The 18,492-nt window shown below is 41.8% G+C and overlaps 1 protein-coding gene across 1 annotated transcript in view; it reads right to left on the bottom strand.

Moving 5' to 3' along the window:
- LOC133131067 (growth arrest-specific protein 2-like) overlaps nucleotides 1–18,492 on the bottom strand; it is a 51,090-nt gene that overhangs the window by 6,400 nt on the left and 26,198 nt on the right. The window contains exons 5-7 of the mRNA XM_061246177.1: nucleotides 17,717–17,780; nucleotides 12,649–12,796; nucleotides 11,675–11,782 (exon numbers count right to left, since the gene is read on the bottom strand). Of these exons, the coding sequence (XP_061102161.1) occupies nucleotides 11,675–11,782; nucleotides 12,649–12,796; nucleotides 17,717–17,780 (320 nt within the window). The remainder of the gene's footprint in view (nucleotides 1–11,674; nucleotides 11,783–12,648; nucleotides 12,797–17,716; nucleotides 17,781–18,492) is intronic.

Below are 18,492 nucleotides of genomic sequence, written 5' to 3'. Positions count from 1 at the left end.
CAAATTTGCTGAGGCCACCGACGGAATATTTATAGCAGCAGAAATAATTCCTTTTGCTTTGGAAAAACACACTACCAGCTGAGCTGTTTGTATAACGCGCTGACAATGCGCTGACATACATAAGCTAGCAGACACAGGCTGATTTGCATTCCTAAATAACCACGTGCGTAACTTCAAGGCCCAGTCTGAACTGCGCTCACTGGGCCCTCTGGAAGCTCACAGTCCCAGCATGCCTTGGGCCGGCTCAGCTGGGAGGGAGCTCCTGACATCACGAAGCCCTGCGTCCAGTAGAAAATCCCCACATTTGTATTCATCTCACCTTTCCCCGCCAAGCATTTGCCAGGGCACTCTCTGGCGGCGTCCGTGAGCTGGATATTAACCTACCCGTCGCTCCGTCAGACTGTTAATGCGGAAGCGCTGAAACCCCAAGCACCCTCCGATCAATGTCAAATGTTGCTAATCCAGCTGAATCGGGCCAGAATTAAAGCCCATAAAAAGCAACTCAATGAATGTGTCGCGGCAAAATCTCCCCCAGCCTAAAATATTACCCAACACAACTGCAACGGCCTTGGAAAAAAGAGGAGGCAATTTTATAGAATGTTTCCCATGGAATGGAGCTGTGTCACCTCCGGCGGTGAAATATCATGAAACATTTATAAGCCTCTTTCAAAGACCAATCAGAGGGGACGTTAGCGGGGCAGTGTTCCCGTGGACTGATGTGTACCCCCAGGCTCTGTGATTGGGGAACATAATGGGCTTTCCACACTGAGGGGTTTTCAATCACGCTACACAGCCCAGGCGGGAACCAGGCCTGAACAATGACGGCTGTCTCCGTGACCTGCACAGGTGAAGGCATTAACTACCGTGAAGCCTTAAGGCTGGCTTGGCCGCCTCCCACAAGCACCAGAGGTCCGGAGGTGTCCATTTCTCTCCGCCAGCTGCCACTAATGCCCTTCCCCCTCGCCTAAACCTCCATGGCAGTCTCCTTAAAGTCATGCCCGGCCTGTCTGTGCAACCCTGGGGCCCTCCAGAACATGTCAATAGACAGGTTTTCCTGCTGAGGCTTGACTGCCCATTAATCGCCACAGGGGGTCGGCGTAGTTGAAAATCTGAATGACTCAGCGTTATTCCCAAAGGAACAGGCACATTAAAATTGCCGTTTGGAATATGGAAGCAGTCACTGACAGTACCTTACACAAGCCAGTCTCTCGGTCGCTTTGGATCTGAGGCTGAATCCATTCTGAATCCTGCAGAATCGATCTCACAAAACTCAGAGCGACTCACAGAACCTGCGCCATCTGTGCAGAGTGGTTAATAAGAAGCAGGCCCCAGGAGCCCAACGCTCTGATTGAGACATTGAGCCACAGCGCATTTCTGATGACAGATGCATCGGGTTAATTTCAGGCAAACAAGCTCAAATTCCCTTAAATATTCAATCAGCTCAATCCTATCTCCCATCTCACATCTATGGTAGGTCTGTGGCTCTCTGTATTACTGATCCTAGTGCCCTCATCTAGCATCTATGGCATGTCTGCGGCTCTCTGTAATACTGATCCTAGTGCCCTCATCTAGCATCTATGGTATGTCTGCGGCTCTCTGTAATACTGATCCTACTACCCTCATCTTATAGCTAACGTTTGTCTGTGGCTCTCTGTATTACTGATCCTACTACCCTCATCTTATAGCTAACGTTTGTCTGTGGCTCTCTGTATTACTGATCCTACTACCCTCATCTTATAGCTAACGTTTGTCTGTGGCTCTCTGTATTACTGATCCTACTACCCTCATCTTATAGCTAACGTTTGTCTGTGGCTCTCTGTATTACTGATCCTACAAGCCTCGGGGCAGATGAGCCTATACATGCCAAGCAGCTTTACAGTATGCCACAGCTTTTGACAGAACAAAAATACCTAACACCCTAAGAGCCATAACACCCTAACTAACACTAAAACAGCCATAACACCCTAACTAACACAAAAACAGCCATAACACCCTAACACAAAAACAGCCATAACACCCTAACTAACACCCTAACAACCTTAACACCCTAACTAACACCCTAACAGCCATAGCACCCTAACACAAAAACAGCCATAACACCCTAACTAACACCCTAAGAGCCATAACACCCTAACTAACACTAAAACAGCCATAACACCCTAACACAAAAACAGCCATAACACCCTAACTAACACAAAAACAGCCCTAACACCCTGACTAACACCCTAACAACCTTAACACCCTAACTAACACCCTAACAGCCATAACACCCTAACACAAAAACAGCTCTAACACCCTAACTAACACAAAAACAGCCCTAACACCCTAACACAAAAACAGCCCTAACACCCTAACTAACACCCTAACTAACACCCAAACAGCCTGAACAGCCCTGTACTAACCATTCTCTCCAAATAAGAAGTATACCTGCAGATTTTTTCCAGAACACAGACCCAATTTATTTATTTTCTTGTTGTTTATTACCTACTGATTTAATTTGCATTGTTTTAAAATGCTGAATATTATGTAAAGCTATAAATTAAATAACACATCTTTATTAGGCAATTTGGTCACCAGCAAAGATAACACTTTCACATGAATTTAAATATTCGCATTTATTTTTTGCTTTGTTCAGATAAAAACGTGTGCCCCCCTCCCAAGCAATAAAGAACAAATCCATTCTCTATATTTTACCTCCTAATGAGCCCTTAACACTAAGCCTCCATTTCATGACAAATCCTGCAGTCTTTGAGCCCTGAGATGATTATAACAGGATGATAATAACGCTATATTCAGGACCTTGCTTAATGAGAAACACAATTTAATCACACCGTTAATGTCTTTGTGATTGAAGTCAATAGAACCTGCTTTGTTAGAGACTGGCCCAGAATAAATCCAACTGAATACATCTTTTCAAATATTCTGTGGAAATGCCCACGGAGCGGCTATTATCAGTGTGGGAGTGCCCTTCTGACTGCAGGGAAAGGACATTGTCAGACACTAATGATTCAGGGATTCAACTTACAGCTAACAAGGCGCACAACAGACACATTGTGGTTTCCATGCTACTGGTTTATGAGGCGAGACTGAGAATGTTTTACCATTTGGCCTGTATATATTTATAGTATATGCACTCAGTGAGCACTTTATTAGGTACTAATCGTGTGATCTTTTGGACGTATTAAGTCTTCTGCTGCTGTAGCCTATCCACTTAGAGGCTTGACACGTTGTGTGTTCAGAGATGCTCTTCTGTATACCACTTTTGTAATGTGTGGTTATTTGGGTTACTGTCACCTTCCTGTCAGCTTTGACCAGTTTGGCCATTCTCCTCAGACCTCTCTCATTAACAAGGCATTTCTGCCCACAAAACAGCTGTTGATGTTGATGTTCAGTTTTCCATTAACTGAAGCTCCTGACCGGTGTCTGCATGATTGTATGCATTGCACTGCTGCCACACAATTGGCTGATAATCGCATGAATAAGTAGGTGTACATAGGTGTAGGTGTTCCTAATAAAGTGCTCAGTGAGTAAGCTTTAATTTTGCTGCCATTCTTTTAAAATATGGATGATGGTATATAAACATCCTATGCTGTTTCCACTGAGGATTTTCAATAATGTATTGTTCTCAATTACAAACTATATGACTCTTATACTGTACATATAATGACATAATTAAATTGCTTGAATCTGATATTTCTCTCCCTCTCTTTCGCTCTCTCTCTCCCTCTCTCTCCATCTTTCTTTCTCCCTCTCTCTCTCTGTCTCTCTTTCTCCCTCTCTCTCTCTCCCTCTCTCTTTCTCCCTCTCTCTCTCTCTCTCTCTCTCTCTCTCTCTCTCTCTCTGCTGGCGGTGGAGATCTTTTTTTCTTTCTTTTCACAGCTGTAGTTTTGTGGAGTTGGTGAGGTTTTAGTGTGGGTAAGTTGGGGCATCTGGCCTCCCCTAAGGCCGGAATGGCGTCAGAGGGAAGCACAGTTGCTCCGTCACGGGTTTAGGTGCGTGCCCCAGGGAGACGCAACAGTGGAAGATGTGTTACTTGCGGTTGGGGGGCGGAGGTGGGAAATTATCTGATTTACTCGGCATCCAGAATGAACAAAGTAGTGGTTGTGTTTTTGAAGAAGGTCAATCGGTTAATAGAAAGAGGGATCGTAATAAAAGGAAATCTGTCACATCCGTGCCATTTTACCGTTGGGTTTTCTGTGTATTCACTCCTTGCTCCCCTTCCTAACATTTTTTCTGTTTCCTTAGCATTTTGTGTCTTATGTCCCTGTTCTCTTTCCGTAGTCCATTCTGTTCTCCCTCCACTCCTTATATGTATTTCCTTCCTGTCTCTTTTCACCTGTTACTGGTTGTTTGCTTGTTAGTTTTGTATTTAAGCCTATACTTTCTGTTCTTGTTGCTAGTTCGTCGTATCCTGCACCAGATTCTGTCCCTGTATATTGCCTGACCCCGGTTCTTGCCTCCGCTTCCCCAGTCCATTACCAGCGAGGTATCTTTTCTGTTTTTGGTTCTGCTGATCCTCTCGTTTATTTGATACTTTATTTGAATTTTTGATGCATATTTCTGATCCAGCAGTGGGGGTGGGGTGTCCCTTTTGTTTGCTACCTGAAACAACACAGCATGTTTCTCTTCACTGTGTGAGGCTGGTCTCCATTTTGTTCTTTTTGGAGGAGGTGTGTCGGACAGTGGGGTATTTCACACATGGAATACTTTTATTTTGGTGTCAATGTTTTCAGCGAAGCACAAGTGTAAGCCTTGTTTTTTGCATTTTGTATTTGGGCAAGCAAAACTGTGCATATCCAAAACATGGGGTCTACAAATGTAGTGAGCATGCTAAAGGAGGTTCATGGTACGGCTGAGGGTTGAGTATGCATACTATAAATTGAATAACAACATTGACATGTTTTGTAGAATCTGTATGGTGGTGTATTTTTTGTGACATGTTTTGTAGAACCTGTATGGTGATGTAGTTTTTGTGACATGTTTTGTAGAACCTGTATGGTGGTTTGGTTTTGTAGAACCCGTATGGTGGTGTAGTTTTTGTGACATGTTTTGTTGAACCTGTATGGTGGTGTAGTTGTGTAGAACCTGTATGGTGGTGTAGTTTGTGTTGGCTGATGATGATATCTGACAAGGAGGTTTCTTTTGTTTTGAAGTTTGCGTTTCTTTCTTGATACTGGGTTGTTTTATTTTTTACTTGTTTTATTTTAAATTAGTATGCTAAATAATGAACTGTCAAAGGGTATCCAAGTCTCTCTCTATCTCACTCTCTCTCTCTCTCTCTCTCTCTCTGTCTGCATGCAAAAATAAATAAATAACATGAATTCGAGATTCAACATGATTAATTACAGGCCGACGGTGAATATGCAGTCAGACAGGCGACAGGCGAGACGCAGGTGCACGAGCTCCCGTAAACCTGCTGAAATCGCGTGACCCGTGCCGGCGTCGCACACGCGTGGCTGCTGCAGTCCCCGCGTCTGAGAGGCATCCTGAGGACTCCATTTACTCCCGACAAAAGAGCAGAGCTGTGCCCTCGTGCACCAGCCTCTGAGCCACTCTCAACATCGCAGGCCGTCGGCCCGGGGTTGCTCAGCAACCCGGCTACAGCGAAACAAACCCGGCTAGACTTTAATCTCAAGGTCAAAAAACAAAGATATTCTTTCATTTTGATAAAGGATTTTCAGCAGCGTGTCGGGAATATATGGTAGAGACCGCCGGTTTTAATTCAACTCAGCTGCATCTTGTGTCTTGTGGCTATGCTGCAGACAAATGTATCTGTTCCATATTACAGAATATTGGGTTTGCATAATTTTATATGAATTTTACAGTTTGGTAATCTATCTGTGGCGTTTATAGTTCTAGTTTCCTGATTCTGTGTTTATCTGAAGTTTTCATTTCATTGCTCGTGTGCAGAATTATGCACAGAACCTTAATGGGCAGGGGCTGGAAGTGTAAAATATGCAAACACCTTCCTTCAAACTTTAACGGGCTCTTGGGACTGAAATGGTTAAGGGGGGGGGGGGGGGGGGGGGTATGAAGATTTTTCTGAAAAATAAAATAAAAAAATTGATCAAAAAGTGGAGGATGTGTTTGAGTGAATTAGAGTGAGTGACTTAAGGTGAGAGCATGCTTTTATGGACATGTTTCTATTTTATTCACTTTGCTGAAGGCTAAGACGTGACAGTCAACATTTATGAAGCTACATATTATGTATTCACTTTATTTCATGAAGTATTAACCCCTTAAGTCTCACCGGCCCAGGACTGGACCTTTGTGGGGGTTTTTTTGCATTAATTCCTTATTTCATGGTGCAATTTTGAATCACTTTGGTTACTTGTACTTACTTGTACTCTTTGAAAGCTTTAAAACTCACAGTTCTATCTGTACAACCTATTTTCAGAAGACACTGCTTTAGCGACAACAGTTAATTTTTTTAAAACTTCTCTGCAATTTGGGAATCCATATACTACAGGAAATACGGTAATGTCACTCTCCTTTTCATGGCCAGTGCACCAACTGCATATTTGTTGTATCCCAGAGTCTCAATAACAAGTAATCTAGTGGCATTAATTGCTTAACAAGTTGGCTAAGTAAAGTAGTGGCTAGATTTAGTTAGCAGCAGATCTAATGTGGAGTACATCACTGGGTACCAGTATTTCAGTCATAAAAAGTGAGGAAATTATTTACTGCAATAGTCATGGGATATTTATATTAACATTAGTATGTAATTAGCAGGTTTAAAGTTTCCAGATTAATCTACTGATTAATTTAACTGATGTAAAAATCATGAACAATTTAGAGCCCTAATTTTAATACGAATGCCAACAATACAAGTGCATTGTAAAACACTGTGATTGCAATCAGCTATTGTGTTGTTGAGGATTTGAAAAGTCTTTTATACCAATTATAACTTAATGTATTCAAACTGCAAAGACACAAGCTGCATGTCGGTAATTCAGTCAACAAGTTGAGTTGAGGCATCACTATACATTAGAAGTGCATACATCTAAACATTTATGCCTAATTTGCAGGATAATCCAGTACAGAGTTATCCAACAGACACTTTTTAACATCCTGCATGGCCCACAGCTATGGTTGTGTTGCACAGCTGGTGCTGTAGGATGCTGGGAACTGTGAACCCACTCATCATTCAAGTGTTTGTCTCTTAAACGATTGATCATCTGAAGGAGTTTAAAGGTCAGTGCAACTGAGACACGCCTGAATTCAATATTGCCCTTACTATTTAATCACATGTACCTGTGGAGCAAAGAAATGTTCTTCAAATACCACCCCAACTAATGACAAAACTCCAAATGCAGTGCTGAGATGTTTTTGTTGTAATAGTTATTGATATTAAATGTTTTATCCATATTTCACCCATCATGTGATGTAAAAAATGAATTTGGTATATTATATTTCAGCTTTTTCACAACAGCAGTTTAACAAAGTTTGGATTTGTGTTGTATGGTGGTAACACTGGATAAAAGGTTAATCAGTATATTGACTCAGTGTCAATCTAAATTTGATGTTACTTTGAAATCCTGTGCTCAAAGTATAACTACTTGGTATATTGTGGTAACAGGAATTTCAGTGGGTTTTCCAACATAATCTTCCACATTATGCACATTATCTTAAGTCAGTCCACTTAACATTCATACGTGGAAAGCTGTATTTACTACAACCCTAATACAACTTGTCAATGTATTGTTATAAAATGCTAGACGGCATGTTTTGCAGTAATTTTCAATCGAATATATTTTGCCACATCGTGAATGCGTAAAAAATGTCACCAACCACGTTTTTGAGAGGCAAAATTGAAATAGTCGCACACCCAAATGAGACTGCGGTCAGAAAATGGACAGGAGTTTCCACTACTGCTTCACTGTTCTGACTTGGATTTTACGAAAACATCCAGCGGCAATTTACATCATCAGAACATGTGATGGTCATTTTGCGATAAACTGCATTTTCAAGCGTTAGAAAATGAATACCAGTAGTGTTTAAAATAATGTGGCAGGATTTGACCATTTTGCTGTATGTTAGAGTTATTTATGAATGGTGTGGTCCAGGATGGAGTGTCGGGGGAAGGAAGAGGAACGTCCAGTTGCAGTTACTGAAACATAACAATAGAGGGCGCACTAGCATTAAATAATCCATCGCTTGAACTGAGTCGAATATGTTTGAATACTTACACTACATTAATCGAATTAACTCACTAATTAATATGACAAGTAGACTGTGTATCTATATAGCTGGTTGAACATTTAATTGTGTGTGACTGTAGTTTTGTCTCTTGTTAATGTTGTGCATTGCAACTCGAGTGTAGGACAATGGGCGTAATGTAGTGACTACTAGCGAGATAAAGTATTGTCTGCTGATGTAATAACGCAGGTTCCTGATAAAATAAAACAAATCTACGGTGTGTATTTGCTGGTATTTTGTTTGCTCTATACAGCATCTGTCTTCCCTGTAATCTCAATGTTGTGAAATTAGAATTCCCCTTTTTATTTGATCGTAATGAAACACTCGTTGTTTCCTCTGCTGCCCTGCGCGCATTCACGTCCGTTAAACCTGTTGCCGACACCTTCCCCTTTTGTGCATGTCATGTGACACCTCAGCCCAACATCCCCAAAGAATTTCCCCCTCCTCCGCTGCCATGGCAACCTCCTCTGTGCCCGAGCGGCAAACACACGCGATGGGCGGAGGAAAAAAAGACAGAGAGAATGGAATAAAAAGGTGAGAAAAAAACCGGGGAGGATAAGATTGAATTCTGCTTTTTGGCACTGCTGTCAGTAGCATCTATGTTAGACCAATTCAGCAGACTTTCACACGAATATTTTCTACATGACAAGAGAATTGTGAGTCATAGTCTATGGAACATTTCCTGCAATAGTCCTGAGAATGTGCTTATATCATTGAGATGCATTTTATTTGATTAAGAATTTATGATGGACATTATGCATCTCAATGTTAAAGCTCTGGCAGCATTCAAATATAATATGAATGATCCTCCTACTCATTCACTTGTAAATATATAATGTTAAATGTTACCGTTAGTCATTAGAGTATATATCCTAGCATTTACATTTTTGATATTGTTGCTTTTTTCTCTCGACTAGTGTGCTTTTTTAAATCATAAATTTTAAAATATATAATAATAAAATTATTATTTTACAATTGTAATCATCATCATTGCTATCATCATGTAGATCATCATCCTCATCAGATTAACCAAACAAACCCCACATTTGATCACATGTTACGATAGTCCAGTTTGACATTGATTTTGTGTTCTGAAAGGGATTTTGCAAACATTACAGAATCTTTTTTTTTTATCTTCAAAGGCGTGAACCCTAGCTCAGGGTTGCCAAGCAACCAAGATCCCATGAGACTGCTTGGAGCTTATTTTAGTGATCTGTACGCATCTTTCACAGTGCTGTGTGCTTGGAGCTTATTTTAGTGATCTGTACGCATCTTTCACAGTGCTGTGTGCTGCATGCTACAAGACTTATCCAAAAAAGACGAGTTCTATCGAACAGTAAAGTTAAAAGACAGGCATTGTACTCATTAGTTTCAGGAGGCTCAGGAGAGTATGCAGGTTACAGTCCCCTCCAAAAGTATTGGAACAGCAAGGCCAATTCCTTTGTTTTTGGAATACACTCAATACATTTGGGGTTGAGATAAAAAGCTGAGCAAGAGATGAGTTCACAATTTCAATTTTTGTGGACTTCTAAATTATATATTGCTGCTTTCTCTGTCTTCCTCAAACGGTTGATTGAGACTTTCACCCCTGCCCTGGGGTGATTGTTTGTGATGTCACTCACTGATGTTTTGGGGTTTTCCTTCACAGCTCACAGTGACAATGTCTCTGTCACTAACTGCTGTTGTTTTCCTTGGTCGACCTGTTTGATGTCTGTTGCACAGTATGCCAGTGGTTTCTGTCTTTTTCAGGACATTCCAAGTTCTTGTACAAGCTATCCCCAATGCTTGTGCAATGGCTCTGATCAATTTCCTCTCTTTTCTAAGCTTCAAAATGGCTTGCTCTCCAAAAAACAGCTCTCTGGTCTTCATGCTGGTTTAGAAAGACAGCCTTCACAGGCAAAACCCGAGGCTAAAACCAAGAGTAGACATTCAGAACTATTTGTTTAAGCAGTCAATCTAACAGGACACATCTGGGCAACAAGAAACACCTGTCAGCCACATGTTCCAATACTTTTGCTCACCTAAAAATTGGGTGGTCTGATACAAAAGGTGATATGTTTTAAGTTGTTTAACAACTCTAGATAAAAATACCAGGTAATAAAAGCTGAAATTCGCACTGTATGAACACATTTTTTAATATATTATTAATATACATATATATGTGTGCTAGAAATAGAAATAATAGCTAGAAAGAAACATGTCACACTTCAGCTAAACTATCCGGGTAAGTGGGAACACACCATCATCTAATTTCTGAGTGAACTGCCCCTAAGTCCCTGTAATCCTACTGCACGTGACATTGATTGCATCCTCATATTGTGACATCTTTATCTTCTAGCACTTAATTTGTTTCGGGATGAGAATCATGGGTCAGGAGGAAGACTGAGGGCCATGTCAGCGCGGCTCATTCTGGGAGATCCTCAGTGGCCATGGCACCCCTGTATGATGCTGGAAGGCTTTAAGCCCCATTAGCGAGTAATTGTAACACTGCTGCTATTGAGTTCCTGCCACTTTCAATGAATTTCCTTCTCTACCGAGGCAGTCCAAACATAACCAGACTGAAGAGTCTCCAGATATCTTTGTCTGTGTGTGTGTGCGTGTGTGTGTATGTGTGTGTGTGCGTGTGTGTGTGTGTTGGATCAAATTAAAGTTTATATCTTGTTGTCCTCTGAAATTGTAATTGCAACTGCAATGTGGATAATTTAAGCAGAACAAAAAATGTATAAATATATACTGAATATAGTTGGAAGTCTTCCAAACTAAAATGCCATTTGAAAACAAACAAAAAACTCAAGAATCAAGAACTAAAGCAGTGTTTAATTCATTATTATGCTAAATATGCAGTATTGTTTTTGTGCATTATCCATAATTAATCAGTCAAAATGTACGATTGTCAAGGAGGTTGTACATACATTCCATATCAGATGTTTCATAAAAGTCTTTTAAATCCACATGTTTCTCTTTGAATTCAGAATTGATGTCATTTTAGTGCAACTGACTGACTGTTAGCTGTTCAAGGTACAAGCAGAACCCAGCCACTCTATTGGCTCCCACCTCCAGCCTGGGCACCACCAATTCCAGGCCACGGCCTTTCCTGGATATATATCCTTGTGAGCGTCAACATGGTTTCATTGAGTCTGGCCAATGTAGTGCATGGTCAAAAAACACAACATGCCTATCAGGTACCATGTGTGATATCATGAACATCACAGACCTGGGTTTGGGGCAGACGTACCCGTATGAAGAGGAGCGTTGTGTGTTTCTGGGTTTGGGGCAGACATACCCGTATGAAGAGGAGCGTTGTGTGTTTCTGGGTTTGGGGCAGACGTACCCGTATGAAGAGGAGCGTTGTGTGTTTCTGGGTTTGGGGCAGACGTATCCGTATGAAGAGGAGCGTTGTGTGTTTCTGGGTTTGGGGCAGACGTACCCGTATGAAGAGGAGCGTTGTGTGTTTCTGGGTTTGGGGCAGACGTACCCGTATGAAGAGGATCTTCTCGCCCACGCGGTAGCGGCCCTGGGACTGCCGCTCCACACAGAATCTGTTGGGACACTTGCAGGGAGGATCTTCAGCAATGTGTTGCACCTGAAATGCAGCACACTGTTTTAGGATGTGTCAGAACCCACATTCATTCACAACACGCTGTTTTAGGATGTGTCAGAACCCACATTCCTTCACAACACGCTGTTTTAGGATGTGTCAGAACCCACATTCATTCACAACACGCTGTTTTAGGATGTGTCAGAACCCACATTCATTCACAACACACTGTTTTAGGATGTGTCAGGACCCACATTCATTCACAACACACTGTTTTAGGATGTGTCAGAACCCACATTCATTCACAAAGTACGTATGAGTAGGAGTTCTGCTCTAGGATTAGCTTTTGCCTGCTTATACCATAACCAAATCCATTATGTGCTGAATTAACACATTAATCCTACTCTGAAACAGACCTAGAGTAGGTTTACAAATTTAAGCTCAAACTAGCAAGCTGCTCAATGCACTTACTAGCACTGCTTTGCAAATGAATGGACAAGCGATGAAATACAGTCAGTGAGCACTTTATTAAGCATTTATTAGACTTATTTGCTGTAGCCTATCCACTTAGAATTATGATGTGTTGTGTGATCAGAGATGCTGTTGTAATGCACACCACTGTTGTAATGTGTGGTTATTTGCGTTACTGTCACCTTCCTGTCAGCTTTGACCAGTCTGGCCCTTCTCCTCTGACCTCTCTCATTAACAAGCCGTTTCTGTCTGCAGATCTTTTAATTGCTTTAAATTGTTTTAAATGGGGCCTGGATGACTTTCAGGTGATTGAAAGTTCACATTCACCAAAACCTTTCACAGAAAATGAATGAAATATGCTGCTGGATGCCAGGTATGTCCATTTTGTCTCCGCACTTCCTCTGGTTTTGGAATACGACATGGGGCCAGGGTTGACTCACCGCATCATCCAGCAGCTTCCCGATGCTCTTCCTGCCTGATGTTTTGGTGGGCGAGGGGGACCGGGGTGATGATGGGGGATCAGGTGCTTTCTCCTCCTGCTCAATCTCCTTCTCCAGCTGGATCAGGCCTGGCGGCTCCACCCTGTGTCTGAGGGAACCGTAACCAATGGCGTTCAGTTTAACAGACATGCGCCCCATCTGAACTCGCCTTTGTGTTAAAGAATGTTCCTTAAAATAAAGAACCCCTTTAAAATTGGCCCTATTTCTGAGTTACTCCTAGAGTAACTCCTCTAAGCAGGTGCCAGTTTACAGTTCCAAACAGAAACTCTCTCTCTCTCTCCCCACACACATACACACACGTAAAAACAATGTCGGTTCATTCCGAGTGGAACTGCACAGCCAAGAGCGTTGTTGAACCATACAATTTATATTCCCTGAAATACAGCTCAATTCTGTTGAATGGTGATGACTCAAAACAACAAACATATAAACAACTCTAAAACGTATTCAGACCTACCTCTCAACTCTGGTATGTATCTGCATCCCCCACTGCCCCAGACAAACGCACTGGTGTCTCTTTACTCTGCATATATCTTGCCTGCTTTATGTTCCTTTATGTGTTTCCAAATTTATGCAATTTGTGTGATTCATGTCTCTGGATAGTGCAAATAACACAGCACACAACAATGAATTTAACCAAATAAACATTCAAAGGTTTAGCTTCATTTTTGAGGATTAAGCTAAATATAAATATAGAAACAAATTATGCATGTAAAAAAGTGACAACATCTGATCACTCATGGAATGAAATTAACTTAAGAGATTAATTAGTTCAATGATGCACTCATCCTGCTGTGTGAATGAGAATCATACTGTATATCAATGTTCCTGTACCTAGATTATAGTTTCTAGTAAACTAACATACATAAGTTTCTATATGGTACTAAAAATAGTGCAGCAAAACCCAACGTACAATAAAAGGTATATGTAATTTTTTTTAGCATTTTGAACATTTTGAACCCCGTCTCGCATATTGAGATGATGTCCCGCATTTTGAAGCAAACTAGCAAAAGTATACGTTTCTCCACTTAAACATTAAACGATCGGATTTGATCACTATCCAATACTAATAATCAAAACTGATCATTCTCTGCAGCTTAGATGACTCCGCTCTCTAGCTCTCGCTCCTCCACATGTATGCATGTAGATGGTTGGGATTTATATAGCGCCTTTATCCAAAGTGTGGTACAATTGATGCTTCTCATTCACCCATTCATGCACACACTAATGCCAATTGGCTGCCATGCAAGGCACCAACCAGCTTGTCAAGGAGCATTTGGGGTATAGGTCTTGATCAGGGACACTTCAACACAACCAGGGTGGGATCGAACCGGGAACCCTCGGACAACAGCTCTTACCACCTGAGCCAATATTGCCCCAATGTATGTTAGCTTGTATCGCAGATTGACTGGTCGGAAATGAATGTGCTTAAGCACATAGTCGAATCTTCACATGTGCTAAGACATAGTCGAATCTTGACACGAGCTAAGGCACCTAGTCAAGTCTTGACACGTGCTAAGGCACATAGTCGAATCTTCACACGTGCTAAGGTACATAGTCGAATCTTCACACGTGCTAAGGCACATAGTCGAATCTTCACACGTGCTAAGGCACCTAGTCAAATCTTGACACGTGCTAAGGCACATAGTCGAATCTTCACACGTGCTAAGGTACATAGTTGAATCTTCACACGTGCTAAGGCACATAGTGAATCTAGCGAACAACGAGAGCTTTGTGCATCTTTTGGAATATTTGTTTTTCGGTTTGACATTGGAGGAGAATAGGCTACAGCTGATACAGTGGATAGCACTGTCGCCTCACAGCAAGAAGGTCCCCGGTTCAATCCAACCTGAGCCTTTCTCTGTGGAGTTTGTTCTCCTCCTGTCTGCGTGGGTTTCCTCCGGGTAATAGTTTCATCCCACATCCATACACTCACCCAGCACTTTATTAGGAACAGTTTTACTTTATTACGCCAACGTATTCATGCAATTATCTAATCAGCCAATTGTGTGGCAGCAGTGCAATGCATACAATCATGTAGATACGGGTCAGGAGCTTCAGTCAATGTTCACATCAACCATTAGAATGGGGGAAAAATGTGATCTAAGTTACTTTGATCATGGAATGATTGTTCGTGGCAGACAGGGTGGTTTGAAACTCAGAAACTGCTGATCTCCTGGGATTTTCACGTACACTAGTCTCTACAGTTTGCAAAGAATGGTGGAAAAAACAAAAAATCCAGTGAGCAGCAGTTCTGCAGACAAAAACACCTTGTTAATGAGAGACGTCAGAGGAGAATGGCCAGACTGTTCAAAGCTGACAGGAAGGTGACACTAACGCAAATAACCTCACATTACAACAGTGGTATGCAGAAGAGCATCTCTGTACACACAACGCATCATAACTCTAAGTGGATAGGCTACAGCAGTAGAGGTCTGAAAAATAAGTATAATAAATACCTAATAAAGTGCTCACTGAGTGAGTATGCTGTGCTGCTGGATTCTGTGTGTACCCCTCTGGGGCGTTTTCTGCTGCCCTCCTGGATAAGACCGGGAGGGCAGGAAGGCTTCCAGAACAGAGCCATACCGACAAAGTTAACTATTGCCTTTTAAGATTATTAATCAAGATTCTAACTTCCCGACTGTGCAGTCTCTGGCTCCAAATCTCCAAATTGTACAACTTGAGTTCAGCGGTTTCAAATAACGTTTCACAAGCCCAAGGATAGTCAGTGGGTTGTGTAACAGTCTGTGTTATGAATCCCACTATAGCCATAGAACGAGAGTACAGTATAAATGCAAATAGCACACGAGTGTACATTTTTGCAGGACCTGCATGAATCCTTTGAGCTATAGAAATTCAGTAAGACTAAGGAAAAAGTGAAGAGTTCATTTTCTCATGATCTGTCGACAGCACAGAAGAGCTGACCATGTGACTGAGAGTCATCTGACCGGCGTTTCAGCCATAATGCTCCTAGTGTCACAGCACACAGTCTAATCTCATACATCTCTAGAGAAGACAACGCAATGATGTGAGCAATTATACTGTCAATCAGCCCTGTATCTACCAGTGAAAAGGCAAAGGTCATAACCTCAGTATATTATTCGTATGTGTGTATGTGTGAGTGCTTGTTAGGCCATGGCCTCAGTATTTTTTTTATTTTTTTAAATCTAAGTAAATCTTTCCATTTTCACTTCAGAGAGAAAATGAGCCAGATTGATGCATTTAATTGTTAAAATCATCAACATTTTCTTCTGGGGGACCATGCCCCCGAACCCCCCTAGGGGAACCCCCCTAGGTTTCACCACTGACCTCAGTGTTTTCTTAAGTCTCCGTACAGCCCTGCTGTGAGTGACTAATTAGGAGAGCATTGTAATATTGTTTAGTACTAGTAATTACAGTAATTAACTGGGAGGATTAATGTAGTGCAATGGGATGACTGTTAAAAAAGGCTTAAGAACAGAAAATAGTAGCCTCGTAGTTGTGAAAGGAGGAAGGATCTAAAATAACTTCTACAAGCCCTAAATATGCAGCCAATCAATATGATTTGGCCGAATTTTGGTGAAACGTCTGAATCTAGTCTCTGAATCTTGGACCCTGAGGCATGGATGTTTGACCTTTCACCCTTGGTGTAGTTGGACAGCTCAGCTCACAGACAGTAATACCATGAATATACTCAATTCAGCAGAGAAATTGATCTCACCTGATGATCTCACCTGGAATCCAGGACAAAACAGATCTACATCCTTCAACCATCCGGCAAACCAGGTCTTAAAGCACGGCTGACTAGTAAACTTCTACTTCATGTACTAATGCAAATAGCTTCCTCTTCCAAACAAAAAATCATGTGGTTGCAACTCAGTATGCAAAGCTTTCAGTCATGGTGAAGAGGTATGGCTGTTATTTGACCAAACATTAGATTACGCAACACGTGATCTAACCAAATCTGACTGTGGCATGCCACAGATGTGGGGTTGCTCCCGCATCTCTTACACAGCTGACCTCCTGGGGTGTTCATGCACTACAGTCCCTAGAGTTTAAAGAGAATTATGAGGTGAACAAAAACATGCAGTTAATCGCAGTTCTGTGGGCAAAAACAACTTAAAGGTACAATAGGTAAGATTTTTGTGTTGAAACATTGTTACAAGAACATTGTAAATCCCTTCCTATCCTTGAAAAAGGCTCACTGACATGTTGACATCTTTGGGTTGCTGCAATTCCTCTCTTGATCATTAGAAGTCCGAAATTACCTATTGTACCTTTACAGAGTTAAGGAGACAGGTCAGAGGAGAATGGGCAGAACCATTCAAGCTAACAGAAGAACCTCAAATGACAGCTGTTCACCACAGTGGTGTGCAGAATCTCTGAATGTGTAATACGTCAAACCTTCAAATTGATGGTCTGCCCTATAATACGTCAAACCTTCAATTCAAAGAGGATGCAAGTGCATATAATCCCCACGGATGGTAAGGAAGATGACGAGGGAGGTCAAGGATGGCAGTTTAGGAAATGTCTTTAGGAAAAGCTTGTTTGTGTCTTGGGGTCACAAAGTCTATTTTTTTTTTTTTTTTTGGCGGCAAAATTGAATGCATACAAGGTGAAGCACCTCATATCTACTGTCAAATACGGTGGTGAGTCATTGATGTTTTGTGGATTTCTTCCTGAGAGTGGTCCAGGAGCACTATTTCAATGGTAAATGGCTTCTACACCACCCATCAATGGCACATAAATTCAGCAAAGTACCCGGAAATCTTGGCAGAAAGATCTGGTTGCCTCTGCTAGGAAGCTTAGTCTTAGTCATAGGTAGACTGTCCAGCAGGACAATGGCTCATAGCAAACATCGAAATCCACACAGGCATGGTTAAGTTAAAACTACATCCACGTTCTGCAAAGACGTGCCCTCCCACGACCCACCAGAGGGAACACACCCCACAGAGGGGGAACCACAGCTCTGGACAACAGACCTGTGATCTGCGACAAACTGTGACCTGCCATGAAGTCAGGACCTCACCTGGATGCGATCCTCCCAAGTTCCAGGAGGCAGAGGCACACCTCTCGTGGCTGTTTGTGCAGAACTGTGGGCGGGACAAACAAAAACACAGTTACACTCCCCGGGACGCACAGAAACATTACTCCCGAACCAAGCTATTCCATGATGTACAACCATTAAGCAACACCAGAATTAGAATTTATAAACTGGCACAGGGTACTCAAAATAATCTGGCACAGGGTACTAAAAATAATACCTCTGGGGCTGTACTCATAAAACGTGCTTTCCTACTTTTAGTCCCACTTAGTGCTCCTAAGTTGGACTAAAAGTTCCCTGATAACAATTTCCTATTTCAAAAAGCTGCTGAGACCAGCATTTAATGAGGGACTCTGAACCCCTTGTGTGAAAGCCCTCTAGTGAGCATGGAACCAGTGTCCTGAGACCGCACGACTCAGACATTCAGTGCTCCTGCAACCAAACTATGAGTGGAAGCAACAAACTCTGGGCCAGATTCACTAAAGGATCGGGACTGCTTTTCCTCATGCGAGAGCGGATGCCACCAGATCGCAATATCTCTGTGGGATTTACTGAACAGTCGCAATTGTTATTAGGATCTAATTTGCAGCAGGGATTAGGTCACTCAATGATTTTCCTTTTGATGTATAGTTAAATGAGTTATTAGATATGTATACCTGGAGTGAAGGTGTTAAAAAAGGGTGGAGATTATGGAAATAAAGACAATTACAGTTATACAGAGTTATAGATTTATTAGCATCTAACCTTTGATAGATATTATC

The sequence above is a fragment of the Conger conger genome, chromosome 6 (genome assembly GCF_963514075.1).
Source record: "Conger conger chromosome 6, fConCon1.1, whole genome shotgun sequence".
NCBI classification, from domain to species: domain Eukaryota; kingdom Metazoa; phylum Chordata; class Actinopteri; order Anguilliformes; family Congridae; genus Conger; species Conger conger.
Note: the sequence above shows the minus strand (reverse complement) of the source record. Positions and strands in the feature narration are given on the sequence as shown.